The following is a 12174-nucleotide window of genomic DNA, read 5'->3' as shown; positions in this document are numbered from 1 at the left end:
GTGGTCGGGTTAATATGACATGGCGAAATTTCATTGGCTGACAGATGGTTGCTCTTTTCCAAAGGGCTGCTGGGAGGTTTCTTTTGGCATGCATGGGTGTGGACGGTTCCAAAGTTTCTGGGTCTGGTTCCTCATGTGACCTTCCCCCATTGCCAACTAACCTCAGAACTATCACTTTTTTAAAGTTTTGTAAAATATGTATGACATGAATGTTACCATGTAAGGAATTATAAGGTGTTCCATTTAGTGTCATCATTCTCTATCCTTTTCGACCTTTTGGCTAAGATCAAGTGTAGTGTCACCATTCTCTGTCTCCCTGAGTCAGCCCTTCATCCCTGTGGTCACCTGTTCTGGGTGTGTTTTCTGGTCATGGGATCACACAAGTGTCCTTTTGTGTCAGTCTCTCTTATTGAGCATCTCATTTCTGAAGTTCAGCCACATTGTAGCGAGACTGTCTTACTTCCTTTGCATGGTTAATATTCTAGTGCATGGACAGGCCACATTGTTCATTCACCAGTAATGGACGTTGTGTGTTTTCTGTCTTTGGGCTGCTGTGAATGCTGCTGCTGTGGACATTCGTGTGCACGTGTTTGTCTGAACCTCTTCTTATCTCTTCTGGGTTTCATCTTTCCTCACTAGCCTAGAGGTATTTTACCCTCAACATTCCAGGGAGGAGGAGGAACTACAATCAATGTAAGGTGGTATGTAAATTATGCCTTCTATTGAAAGAGAAGAAGTTTCTAGGTTAACCTTTATTTTAGATTTAAAACTGAATGACCCATTGTTCTTGCAAGCCAGAAACTTCTACATTCTTCTCCCTCCCTTCCCCAAAGGAGGTATGGGACAGGAAAAAGCCTGATAGGAAAGCCTGACCTTTCCGCCCAGAATATTAATATCAATTTTCAGCTTTTTGGTACCTTACAACAGCAGGAGTAACTTCACAGGCACCATGCAGTGTGCTGGTCATCACAGTCTTCAAGTGGATGGATACGCTTTAAAAATCATCTCTCTCCGCCTGAACTGTGGCGGTGCAGTGGATAAAGCATCAACCTGGAATGCTGAGGTTGCCAGTTCAAAACCCTGGGCTTGCCAGGTCAAGGCACATGTGGGAGTTGAGGCTTCCTGCTCCTCCCCACTTCTCTCTCTCTCTCCTCTAAAGTGAATAAATAATTAAAAATAAATTTTAAAAAAATCATCTCCATTTCAGTTTTCCAATACGGAAATAGTTAAAACCCACAAAAGACTCACTCAAGTCATCAGGAAGTTTTTGTTTAACCAGATTGATTTGTTATTGAGAAATATTATTCCAACAGTAATTACATCTTGCAGTATGTCAGGTTAAAGATGTTCAGTATGTGCAGGCGTTTTTGGCAACTGAACCCAAATTGAGTTAACGGAGAGTCATTGGATGCCTAGATCATGTCTAAGAAAGATGGAATGCTGAGCCTTGATTACAAGTGTCATCTTCAGGTTTATAGGGTTGTCCCTTGGTGCCCTGTTGCAGGGGGTTTGGGGTGGGGGAGGGTTGGTTTCAGGAACTGCAGGTACTACAATCCTCAGATGCTCACTCAGTGGGCCACAGATGTGAGGCCCTCAGAGATGGAGTGCTGACTGTACACTTAACCCTCGCTTCTCACTTTCCTCTGCTACAGAGAGGGTGTGTCTATAGGTCTGCTCACAAACATGTTCCTTTCTGGCTCTTTGAGAAGCCATTTAAGGGACGTATGCCTGTAGAGTGTGTTCTATATGTCTGAGTATGGTCAGTGGGCTCCGCTAAGCTGCTGAAATGCCAGTAGACACAGACAGCTCACAGCCGTGCATCCCCAAATTCACTGAAAAAGAGGGTTTGGTTTTGAAGAGGAACGTGTCTTTGTACTCAGCATGAGAGATGTCCAGACGTGATGTGCACACAGAATGAGCCCTTGACCTTTCCCTCACCTTGTTTGTAGGGAAACCGCCTCCCCGGCCCCTCAGCCCTGAGGGCCAGCACCCCAGGGAGAAGACCGAGGCATCTTTGCAGCAGGGCCCACCTTTGGGACAGCTGCAACCCCACCTCACAAGTCAGGTAACTCTCCTTAAGAAATGTGTTTTTTTAAAAAAAGAAATGTGTTTTTAACAACTTTTACTAATTTCTCAAATGTTTCATTTTCATTACAAAAAAGTCAATACAATAAACACTGTCTTAAAAGCCTCCAATTTTCAGCACTGAAACATAGTTACATTTCAATATTTCCTGTTTTTTTTATTATAAATTTTATCATACTTATGTTTGCAGCTTTACTCACTTAATAAGGAATTCTGTGCAGTCTTCACTCTAGTCCTAATGTGTTGGATGTTTTATAGACATACTCTGCCAGGGTGTAGTTTGTATTTCCAGTTTAATTGAAATGAACTATAATTAGAGAGAGGCTCTGGTAGGGTGGCTTAGTGGATAAAGTGTCCCAGTGCACTGAGACCCTGGGTTCAATTCCTGGTCAGGGCACGTACAAGAAACAATGAATGCACAACTAAGAGGAATACCTAATTGATGCTTGTTGGGCAGATAAAATGTATTATGCTCACTTTGTTAAAGATTACGTTGCCCACGAGGAGGCCGTCACCCAGGTGATATTAATGTGTGTTGAGAGTCCTTGTAGCCTGGGGCTTGGTTTTGGGATTAAGCCTTTCCTACCCTTTTTTGATGTAGGGCGGTACAATCCAATCATTACTCAGAGGAGTGACTTTGTATTAGAGACTTCCCTATTTTGTATATTGGATTAAAGGTTGTGAAGCTACACTATAAAATGGGGGCCGAACGAGAGCTTGTGCTCTTGTTTCCTGAGATTATCATTAGAAGAGAGAGCAGAGGAGAGAAGAGAAAGGCCATGTGGAGGAGGCCAGGAGAAGCAGCCAAGATGGTGGAGTGCTGAGTGAGATGCCAGTTTGTGCAGTTTGACGCTGGAGAAGGAAGGAGATGGGGAACAGAGGTGAATAAGTCTGATGAGCTAGAAACCTTTGATTCTAGGAAACTCGGATAAATCAGTAGCTTTGTGAGCACTGAATGTGACTGGGTTTTGGAGCCCGGTGTGTATTTTTACTTGCCCGCCGGGTGCAAGCTAGAATTAAAGACTATGGCCCATCAGTTTGTGGCTCCGTTGTTTCTCTACTGACTGTCCGAATCCAATGCGAACCTGCATGGGCCGGGCTGCTCTGATGGTGGCTCTGGCCCTGCCAACTGGCTTTACAATGCTTCTCTCTCAAGTCAATGGAAAAATTAAAATAAAATTAGAGCAGGTGGCAGACAGCCTGTTACACCATGAGGTGACATGAGTTCCAAGTCCCATCTCAGTGAGGGGAGCATGAAGTTCTGGTCCTGTGGGCATGGGTGGGAACAGGGGCTGAGAAGAGGTGTGGCTAGGGTAGAGGCTAATCCAGGCTATTGAACACAGCAGGTCCCTCCCTTTTGACTTGTCCACAAGCAGAGTAAGTCCCTAATACCAGTAATTTGGGGATTGTTTCTTCTAAATCTTGAGGGGAAACTCAGTAGCATGCCTCGTCGATGAACCACGAACACTGAATCCCTTTTATGTGAATTTCCGTGGCAGGACTCTAAGAATGCCAAGGAGGAGCATTTCTCCACATACTCAGGAAAGATCCAGCCCCATGCAGCAACAGCAGTCTGCAGAAACGATGCCCAGCGAGGCAGTGCGGCAGGCCCAGCAGGGCCAGGGCAGGTACGCAGACCTAGCAGTATGGGCGCTAGGGCATGGTGCTCAGGCCCACAATGGCCCTGCTTGTTAGCACAACTGTAGAGATGGTGCCTTTCTCTCCAGACCCAGCCTGTCCTGACAGCATTGGCTTGGCCATCCCCACACTGAGATTTCAGAGGGACCCCTGGCAGCCAGAGTACAGGCTCTTCCCATGGCCTTTCTCTCCTGTTTTTTTTTTTAATTTTATTTCATTTTATTACAGGGACAGAGAGAGTCAGATAGAGGGATAGATAGGGACAGACAGACAGGAACGGAGAGAGATGAGAAGCATCAATCATCAGTTTTTCGTTGAGACACTGTAGTTGTTCATTGATTGCTTTCTCACATGTGCCATGACCGCGGGCCTTCAGCAGACTGAGTAACCCCTTGCTCGAGCCAGTGGCCTTGGGTCCAAGCTGGTGAACTTTTTGCTCAAGCCAGATGAGCTCACGCTCAAGCTGGCAACCCCGGGGTCTCGAACCTGAGTCCTTCCGCATCCCAGTCCGATGCCCTATCCACTGCGCCACCGCCTGGTCAGGCTCTCTCCTGTTCTTGAGGTCTCACGTCCAAGGCCTATCTGTGGGCTGTGCCCACTGTCTTATCACCTATCTACCGACAGGGGCCTGGGAGCCCTGTTGTTTCCTCGGGGTGGGAGAGAGTATGGCTTTCAGGGGTAATTCTTTTCTAACTTTTATAGAAGCAACACAAAATCTCCACAGCAACTTGCAAGTCAACTCGTCAGAAAGAAAACCAGTCCCCAAAGCCACAGCAGGCTCACAAATTCCACCAGGACAGCAGCCACCACACCCATAGGTCCTCATCACTTGCAAGCAGTTCCCTCCAGGACACGTGGAAGCTGCTTGAACTGGGGTCTAACCCTTCTGGCCGCACGTCCCAGGACAACTCAGCCCCAGGTAGGTGAGCATGTGCATCTGGGCTGCTGCTGCTGCTGGTCACTGGTGGCAGTGAGGATGGGTTGCCGCAACCAGGCTGACAGGAAGTTCAAGCTCCCACCCTGGTTCAATCGCCTGTGAACCCTGCAGTGTCCTCCTGATGTTATGGCTAAGCAAGTCCCCCATTCTGCGGGGCAGATCAAAGGGCAAGGGGTCACCAGCACAGTGTCTGGTTGATGCATGAGGACCTGTCTGTGCAGGTGGTGTAAGGCTGGTGGCCGAGGCCAGGCAGGTCCACATTGGATTTGGGCAGATGGTAGAGAAACTGCAGAGCCGGAAAGTGTTGGGCCACACCTGTTTATTGGAGGCTTGCAAAGGCAGGCGAGCAAATAAACAACCAAAGGGAAAGAGCTAATAAACAAATGAAAATCTGCTATTCTCAGTGAAAGGCAAGGGAGCAAGGAAATCCATACCTATGGTGGTGAGAGGGCGATCTGGGAAAATCTCAGTCCAGGGGAAACACTCACAGCCTTACATAGGCTATGCACACGTGCCTCTGCCATGTGCCAATGCACTAATCAAGCAAAGTGCTTGCAGCTGGTAAACCCATGAGCAAGCCTAACACAGCTGCCCCACATTCCACTCCTTTAGGATTGCTTACCTCACAAGCTATGTGACATGTTTCTTTCGCTATGGTCCCTGTGCGAGGAGTGAGGTACATTACAGAAACAAAAGAGTACAGTCTACAGCAGGGGTCTCAAACTCGCGTCCTGCGGGCCGCATGCGGCCCGCCGAACAATTTTGTGCGGCCCACAGACTAATCCACGAAGTTCAAAATATTTTGGATAAAATTAAGTAAGCCTAGGGGCCTACTTGTATTTTTCATTTCTCTAGCATCCTAGCTAGATATTAGCTTAGTTAACAGCAGTTGTGATGCGAACTACAGTTTCTGGTCGTTTTGTGACACTGAGTAAACTGCATGTATGATTGTGCTTGTTGTACTGATTTTTTTTTGTTTTCAACTGCAGTGAGAAAAGTGTTGCGTAACAGTTGCCTTTTGTAGACCTAGTGCGGCCCGCCGAATGGCTGTGATCTTGCTCTGTGGCCCACATGCTGAGTTGAGTTTGAGACCCCTGGTCTACAGCAACAGAATTACAAACACAGCTATGGATGAAATGAGAGTGGTCAGCAGCACCAAGAGAGGCAAGTCTTTCTGTTTTGGCAGAATCCAGGCCGAGCTCTGTCTGCAGACAGCACAGTAGTAGTTACTCGAGGCCGCCCCAGGCAGGCTTACCAAACCTTATTGGCCTTCACACCAAGATCTGCTGGTTCTACATGCAGCAAGATGGGAGAATTCATTATGGGCCATAACAAAATTAGAACGGTGCCCTTCATAATGCTGTCTCCCTAAGCACTCACAGGGTAATACACTTCTACCGTAGGTGGCCAGGTGCTGGTTGCCCAGGGAGTTAACAGGAGGTCCACCTCTAGCCCCCCATCCCACAGCACCAACAAGGCCACCCATCGTAGGTAGGGGGCCTGTACCGTCCAGGACCATGTCTGTTGAAGCCACTGGCCTTTAAGGAGGGCTGTTGGGGCAGGCAAGAGCACATTGCCCTGCCATCCAAAGCCGGCTTGAGCAAAGTGGCTTGGTGCATACTGCAACCAGATGGGAGCAGCTGCCCGATGCAGGAGGGCCTTCACCAGAGCTGGGCTCCTCTGTCAAGGTCTCTCATTCAAAATCCAGAGTACTGTCCGTAAGTGGCATGCCCATCCAGTAAGAGAGCCAGTGCCCCCTCTTGTCGCAGTCCCTGCTTTAAGAGTCCATTATACCGCTCAATAATACCAGCAGCCAGGGGGTGGTAGGGATCCAGTTCACCCCCAGCTCTTGAGCTGTTTGCCTCACCATAGAACCTGTGAAGTGGGTACCATTGTCACTTTCAAGGACCAGTGGCCGCCTGTACGCAGCACTCAGGTAGTCCAGAGCCTGTATGACTGCCCTTTGGTCTGGGTTACAGGCAGGGTAAGCCGCAAGCAGACCGGTGGCAGTATCTACACAAATGACTGCATACTGGTACCCGTCTGACTTTGGTAAGGGTCCAATGATATATATTTGTCATGTCAGTGGAACACGACTTCTCTGGGTCTGTCCAGGTGACACCAGTGGTCTCTGAGGGTGCTCCTTGGAACACACTCACATTGCTCACAGGCTGCAAGTACCTCTGCATAGGACACAGGCAAGTTTCACGCCTTAACCGTAGCCCACATAGTTTTCTGTCCTGCATGGAGTAGACGCCGGTGGAGCCACTGTGCCACGTCACCTGCAGGCTCAGTCTCCAACCATCACACACTCGCCAAAGTATCTGCCTCATCATTCCCGGGATGGGCTAGAGGGGCATGCCCTGTGACATGATATACTGTCACCTGCTTCTGGTGTCCTATTTCCCATAAGTCTTGCCACATAGCCTGACCCCATAGTGAACGGTGCATTACCATCCACTGGTTAGTGTGCCAAGTAGCAATCCAGAGGGTCAGTCCATGATAGCTAGCCCAGCTGTCAGTGCAAATCACCAGAGGTAAAGGTTCATTATGGGCAACTAGCCAAACAGCTCTTAATTCTGCCCATTGGCTGCTTTGACCTATACCCGTGTCCATCCAAATAGTCTCAGTGGCTGGATGGAAGGCTATGGCCGTCCACATGGCCAGTAGGCCCCTGCTAGAACCATCAGGATACCAGGCATCCTTGGGGATGGGCACTCGCCCCTCCTGGTAGGGACTGACTTCGGGTTCTGCCTCCTGAGCCCTAGCTGCACCTGACTTTAAGGTCACACAGGTGACTAGACCCAAGACTTCCTGCAGTTCTGCTCACAATGGGCTGGTGCTAAGAGCACAGCATTTTTGCAGGTATGCACCCCACTTGGCCACGGTGGAGGTTTGGGCCATACCACTACAAGGTTTGGTTGCCCAATCTCTCACCCATCCTGCAATAGGGTATGTGGTCTTGACCTTAACTGGAGTTGTGGTTGTAATAATACTCTCAGTGGCTAGGAGGGCAGTATACACAGCTAACAACTATTTCTCCACTAATGAGTAATGACTTCAGCGCCTTTCCACAATTGGGACCAAAACCCAATAGGTTGCCGTAAGCGCTCTGTCCGTTGCCACAAGCCCCATCCAAACCTCTCAGGGGTTATATGGACATCAAACCCACAGGGCCTGGTAAATCAAACATATTCAATGCCTGTGCTGCCTTGACAGTTCTCTTAGCTGCTGCAAATGTACCTTGTGCCTGCTCAGTCCAATCCCAGTGAACCCCCTTCTGAATAATGTGATACAAGGGGCACAGTAACTGAGCTAAATGGGGTGTGAATGTTCACCAATACTCCAACAGACCTAGGAATTCCTGTGACTGCTTTACCATAGTGGGCACGGGATATGCTTGGATCTTATCTATAACTGCATCAGGGAGAACCTTTGTCTTACCAACCAGACAACCCCTAGGAACTTAACAGATACCCAGGTCCTTGTAATTTGCCCTCATTGACCGTGCAGCTACATGCTTTCATATGGAATAGCAGGGTAGGGACTGCTTGCTCCAATTCTGGAAGAGTCGCTAGTTAGCATAACGTCATCGATATAATGATACATACGAACTGCCTCTGTTTTCATTTAGCCAGGTCAGCAGCCACCAGCCCATGACACAAGGTGGGGCTATGCAGATAGCCCTGTGGTAATACTGTAAAGGTCCATTGCTGCCCTTCCCAAGTGAAGGCAAATTGGTCTTGACTCTCTGCAGCTATATCAATAGAGAAAAAAGCATTGGCCAAGTCTGCCACAAAGCGGTATGTCCCCAACTCATGGCTTAACCGATCCGACAGGTTAGCTATTGAAGGTACAGCAGCATGAAAAGGGGGAACAACTTTATTAAGTTCCCTGTAATCCACTGTCATTCACCAGGTTCCGTCTGGTTTGTGCACAGACCACACTGGGGAGTTGTAAGGGCTGTGTGCTGGCCGGATGATCCTCATCTTTTCTAGATTGTCCCTATTAGTGATTTCTTCATAGCTGCCTGACAGGTGGTACTGCTTCATGCTAGTCACATGCCAGGGAATGGGCAATTGCAAGGGGGAATTGCTGCATGTGCCTGCAACACTGCCTTCACGACCCTGATCTGCAGCCGGAACTCCCCAGCTGTAGTTTCCAACCACAGCCCTTGTAAGACATCTGCCCCCAAAATATATTCAGGAATAGGAGATACATACACCTTATATGGCTTAGGAGGCACTCTTCCTATCCCCAATGGAATAGTTATTGGCTTCACTTGAACAGTTTGGCCCCCATAACCGTCAATGGCCACTGGGGTCCCAGCAAACCATTCTGGGTTCCCATAGAGGAGGGAACATTCTGCACCTGTATCCACCAAGGCCAACACCCACTGTACATTATTAGAAAGGGACCAGTGGATATCCAGTTCCACGTGTGGCCTCCAGTCCCTGCCTGTCCCTATTAGACACGTCTCTCAGCCTTTCCCCTACTCAAACTGGAACAGCGGGTCTTGGGGGTCCTCCTCTCCCTCAGCAGTCTCCATCATATAATCTTGTAACCATGCCACCCGTGCACCAACTGTTTTATTGGTAGCTGCTGGGGCCATTTGTCTCAGCAGTTGGACTCTCTGTCCTGGTTTAAGCTGCTGCCAAAACTCCAAAAGAACCTTATTATGGCCCTGGCCGGTTGGCTCAGCGGTAGAGCGTCGGCCTAGCGTGCGGAGGACCCGGGTTCGATTCCCGGCCAGGGCACACAGGAGAAGCGCCCATTTGCTTCTCCACCCCTCCGCCGCGCTTTCCTCTCTGTCTCTCTCTTCCCCTCCCGCAGCCAAGGCTCCATTGGAACAAAGATGGCCCGGGCACTGGGGATGGCTCCTTGGCCGCTGCCCCAGGTGCTAGAGTGGCTCTGGTTGCAACATGGCGACGCCCAGGATGGGCAGAGCATCGCCCCCTGGTGGGCAGAGCGTCGCCCCATGGTGGGCGTGCTGGGTGGATCCCGGTCGGGCCCATGCGGGAGTCTGTCTGACTGTCTCTCCCTGTTTCCAGCTTCGGAAAAATGAAAAAAAAAAAAAAAAAAAAAAAAAAGAACCTTATTATGCTTGCCATCCAATTTCTCCCTATCTGCTCCAGCCGCAATTAAATCCATCCACATCTGTGTTTGGGTAACTTTCACAGGCCCATTCCTCTTGCTAGTCGGAGGGGGGTAGCACGGGCAGCAACCCTCACAGCTTTGTGATTCTGTGCTGCCTCCAGCTCCCCCAAATCTGCTACCATCTGTGTAACCATGTTAATAGGCTGTCCCACATAAGGGCTCAGGATTGCCACTAGTGACCCAAAAAGGGCTGATGGGGCACTGCAGAGGGTAAGATCTCATATCCTGGCAGTAAATACTTCCTCATCTGGTCTACGGGACCTCGTGTTGAAAGCAGCATTCTTTATACCTAGTTCCCAAAGGACCTGTACTAACTCACTACAGCACTGCCACCGACTCACTGCCCCCAGCAAGTCCCCAGCATTCTGCCAGACTATACAAATGGCAGCCATCACCCATTCTAATCGGGTATGTTTTCCTGGGTTGTCTTGACAGTTCTGAAGCCACTGCCTCATGGAGGAGTTTGTGGTAATGGCAGCCAATTTCTCCATCTCTGTTCCAGAGAGCATGATGCCATTCACCCTCTATGTCCCACACCTCAGCAGCCAGGCTGCCAGGGGCTCCACAGGTTTCTGCCTGAATTGCACCCCCCAACTCCATCAGCTCTGCCTGGGTGTAAGGCCAGACCACAGAGTGCTCCACTATCTGTGGAGGAGACTGTGGTTGTCCCTGAGGGACTCTTTGCTGCTGAGATTTTTTTGTGTATGTGGGAGAGACAGAGTCAGAGACAGGGACAGATAGGGACAGACAGACAGGAAGGAAAAGAGATGAGAAACATCAATTCTTCATTGTGGTTCCTTAGTTGTTCATTGATTAATTTCTCATATGTGCCTTGACCAGGGGGCTACAGCAGACTGGGTGACCCCTTGCTCAAGCCAGTGACCTTTGGCTTAAGCTGATGAGCCTTGCTCAAACCAGATGAGCTCACACTCAAGCTGGCGACCTTGGGGTCTCAAACCTGGGTCCTCTGCATCCCAGTCCAATGCTTTATCTACTGCGCCACCACCTGGTCAGGCACTGCTAAGATTTTACCTTCTTGGTGACCACTAGCTGGTCTCTTGAGTCTGGGGACAGCAGTTGCAGCCTGAGCCTCCCCTCAGAAGAGGAGGAATAAGAAACACCTGCTCCTGCCAACTCAGAGCCACTCCTCTGGCAGGAATGCAGCTCCGTCTTCTGCGTCTGCTTCGTTGCCTGTGGCTGCTGGCTCTTGGCCTGAAGCTGACTCTCAAGCTCCTGAACTTGCAGTTGTTTCTCCAACAGCTTCCAACGTTCAGCTTCCAGGAAAACTGCAACTCGCAAACCCGCAATTCCTTCTCCAGAGATTGTTCCAGTTCCAGGTGCTGTTGGTGTTCAGCCTGCATCTCACACCACAACTCTCATACCCAGTCGGCCTTCCTCTCCAGTGCAGGCTCCAGTTCACACAGTTGCTGGTTCTCAGCCTGCAGTCTGACTTGCAATTCTTGGATCTGCAGCTCTTTCTCCAGTGACTGTTCCAGCTCATGCCATTGTTGCCACTCAGTCCACAGCTCACCCTGGAGCTTTTGATCTCGGGCTGCCTCTTGCACAGAGCTCTCAGTTTCCTCTTACAGGGATGTAAAAGACACCCAGCCTGCAGCCCCCAAAAGGACAGCTCTGAGGAACCATACACTGGACAACAAGGACCACTCCTCTACCCCACCCTTCAAGGGTGTCGGTGGCTCCATACCAATCTGCTCCAAACCCTGCCCACTACACCAGATGTAAGGCTGGTGGCCAAGACCAGGCAAGTTCACATTGGATTCAGGCAGATGGTAGAGAAACTGCAGAGCTGAAAAGTGTTGGGCCATATACATTTATATTGGAGGTTCACAAAGGCAGGCAAACAAATAAACAAAAGGGAAAGAGCTAATAAAGGAAAATCTATTCGTAGTAAGGGCAAGAGAACAAGGAAAACTGTATTTCACGTTGGCAGGAGAGCAATCTGGGAGAATCACTGCCCAGGGGAAGCACCCACAACCCTATATAGGCTATGCACACATGCCTCTGCCATGTACTCACACACTAATCAAGTAATGTGTTTGGTTTACTCAGCCTCCCAAAGCCAGAGCCACCCAGGCTCATCATGTCTTTGTCCCTCCTGGTGTCATTGTGAGGTTGGCAGGAACATCTGTGAGAAGGGCTCCTTGGAACTGGTGAAGCCAAAATGTAGCAAGAAGGGCCAATGGAGGGGACACTGTCAGTGGGCATGGGGCAGGTGAGAACTCGGGTCCATCCTGGTTGGCACAGCCCATGCCTTGTTCAGTCTCACAACCACACAACTCATAGCTGCATCCCACTGTGTAGCCAGCTGTCATTTATCTCTCATCATGGGACAGGTT

The 12174-nt window shown here is 49.5% G+C and overlaps 1 protein-coding gene across 2 annotated transcripts in view; it reads left to right on the top strand.

Moving 5' to 3' along the window:
- Positions 1 to 12174, top strand: part of CCDC57 (coiled-coil domain containing 57) — a 122338-nt gene that overhangs the window by 78048 nt on the left and 32116 nt on the right. For both annotated transcript variants that reach the window (XM_066235019.1, XM_066235020.1), the window contains 3 exons: positions 1950 to 2065; positions 3585 to 3713; positions 4426 to 4642. In XM_066235019.1, coding sequence (XP_066091116.1) covers positions 1950 to 2065; positions 3585 to 3713; positions 4426 to 4642 — 462 coding nt within the window. The remainder of the gene's footprint in view (positions 1 to 1949; positions 2066 to 3584; positions 3714 to 4425; positions 4643 to 12174) is intronic.

This window comes from Saccopteryx bilineata, chromosome 6 (assembly GCF_036850765.1).
Source record: "Saccopteryx bilineata isolate mSacBil1 chromosome 6, mSacBil1_pri_phased_curated, whole genome shotgun sequence".
In the NCBI taxonomy this organism is placed as follows: Eukaryota; Metazoa; Chordata; class Mammalia; order Chiroptera; family Emballonuridae; genus Saccopteryx; species Saccopteryx bilineata.
This window is presented reverse-complemented; position numbering and strand designations above follow the sequence as displayed.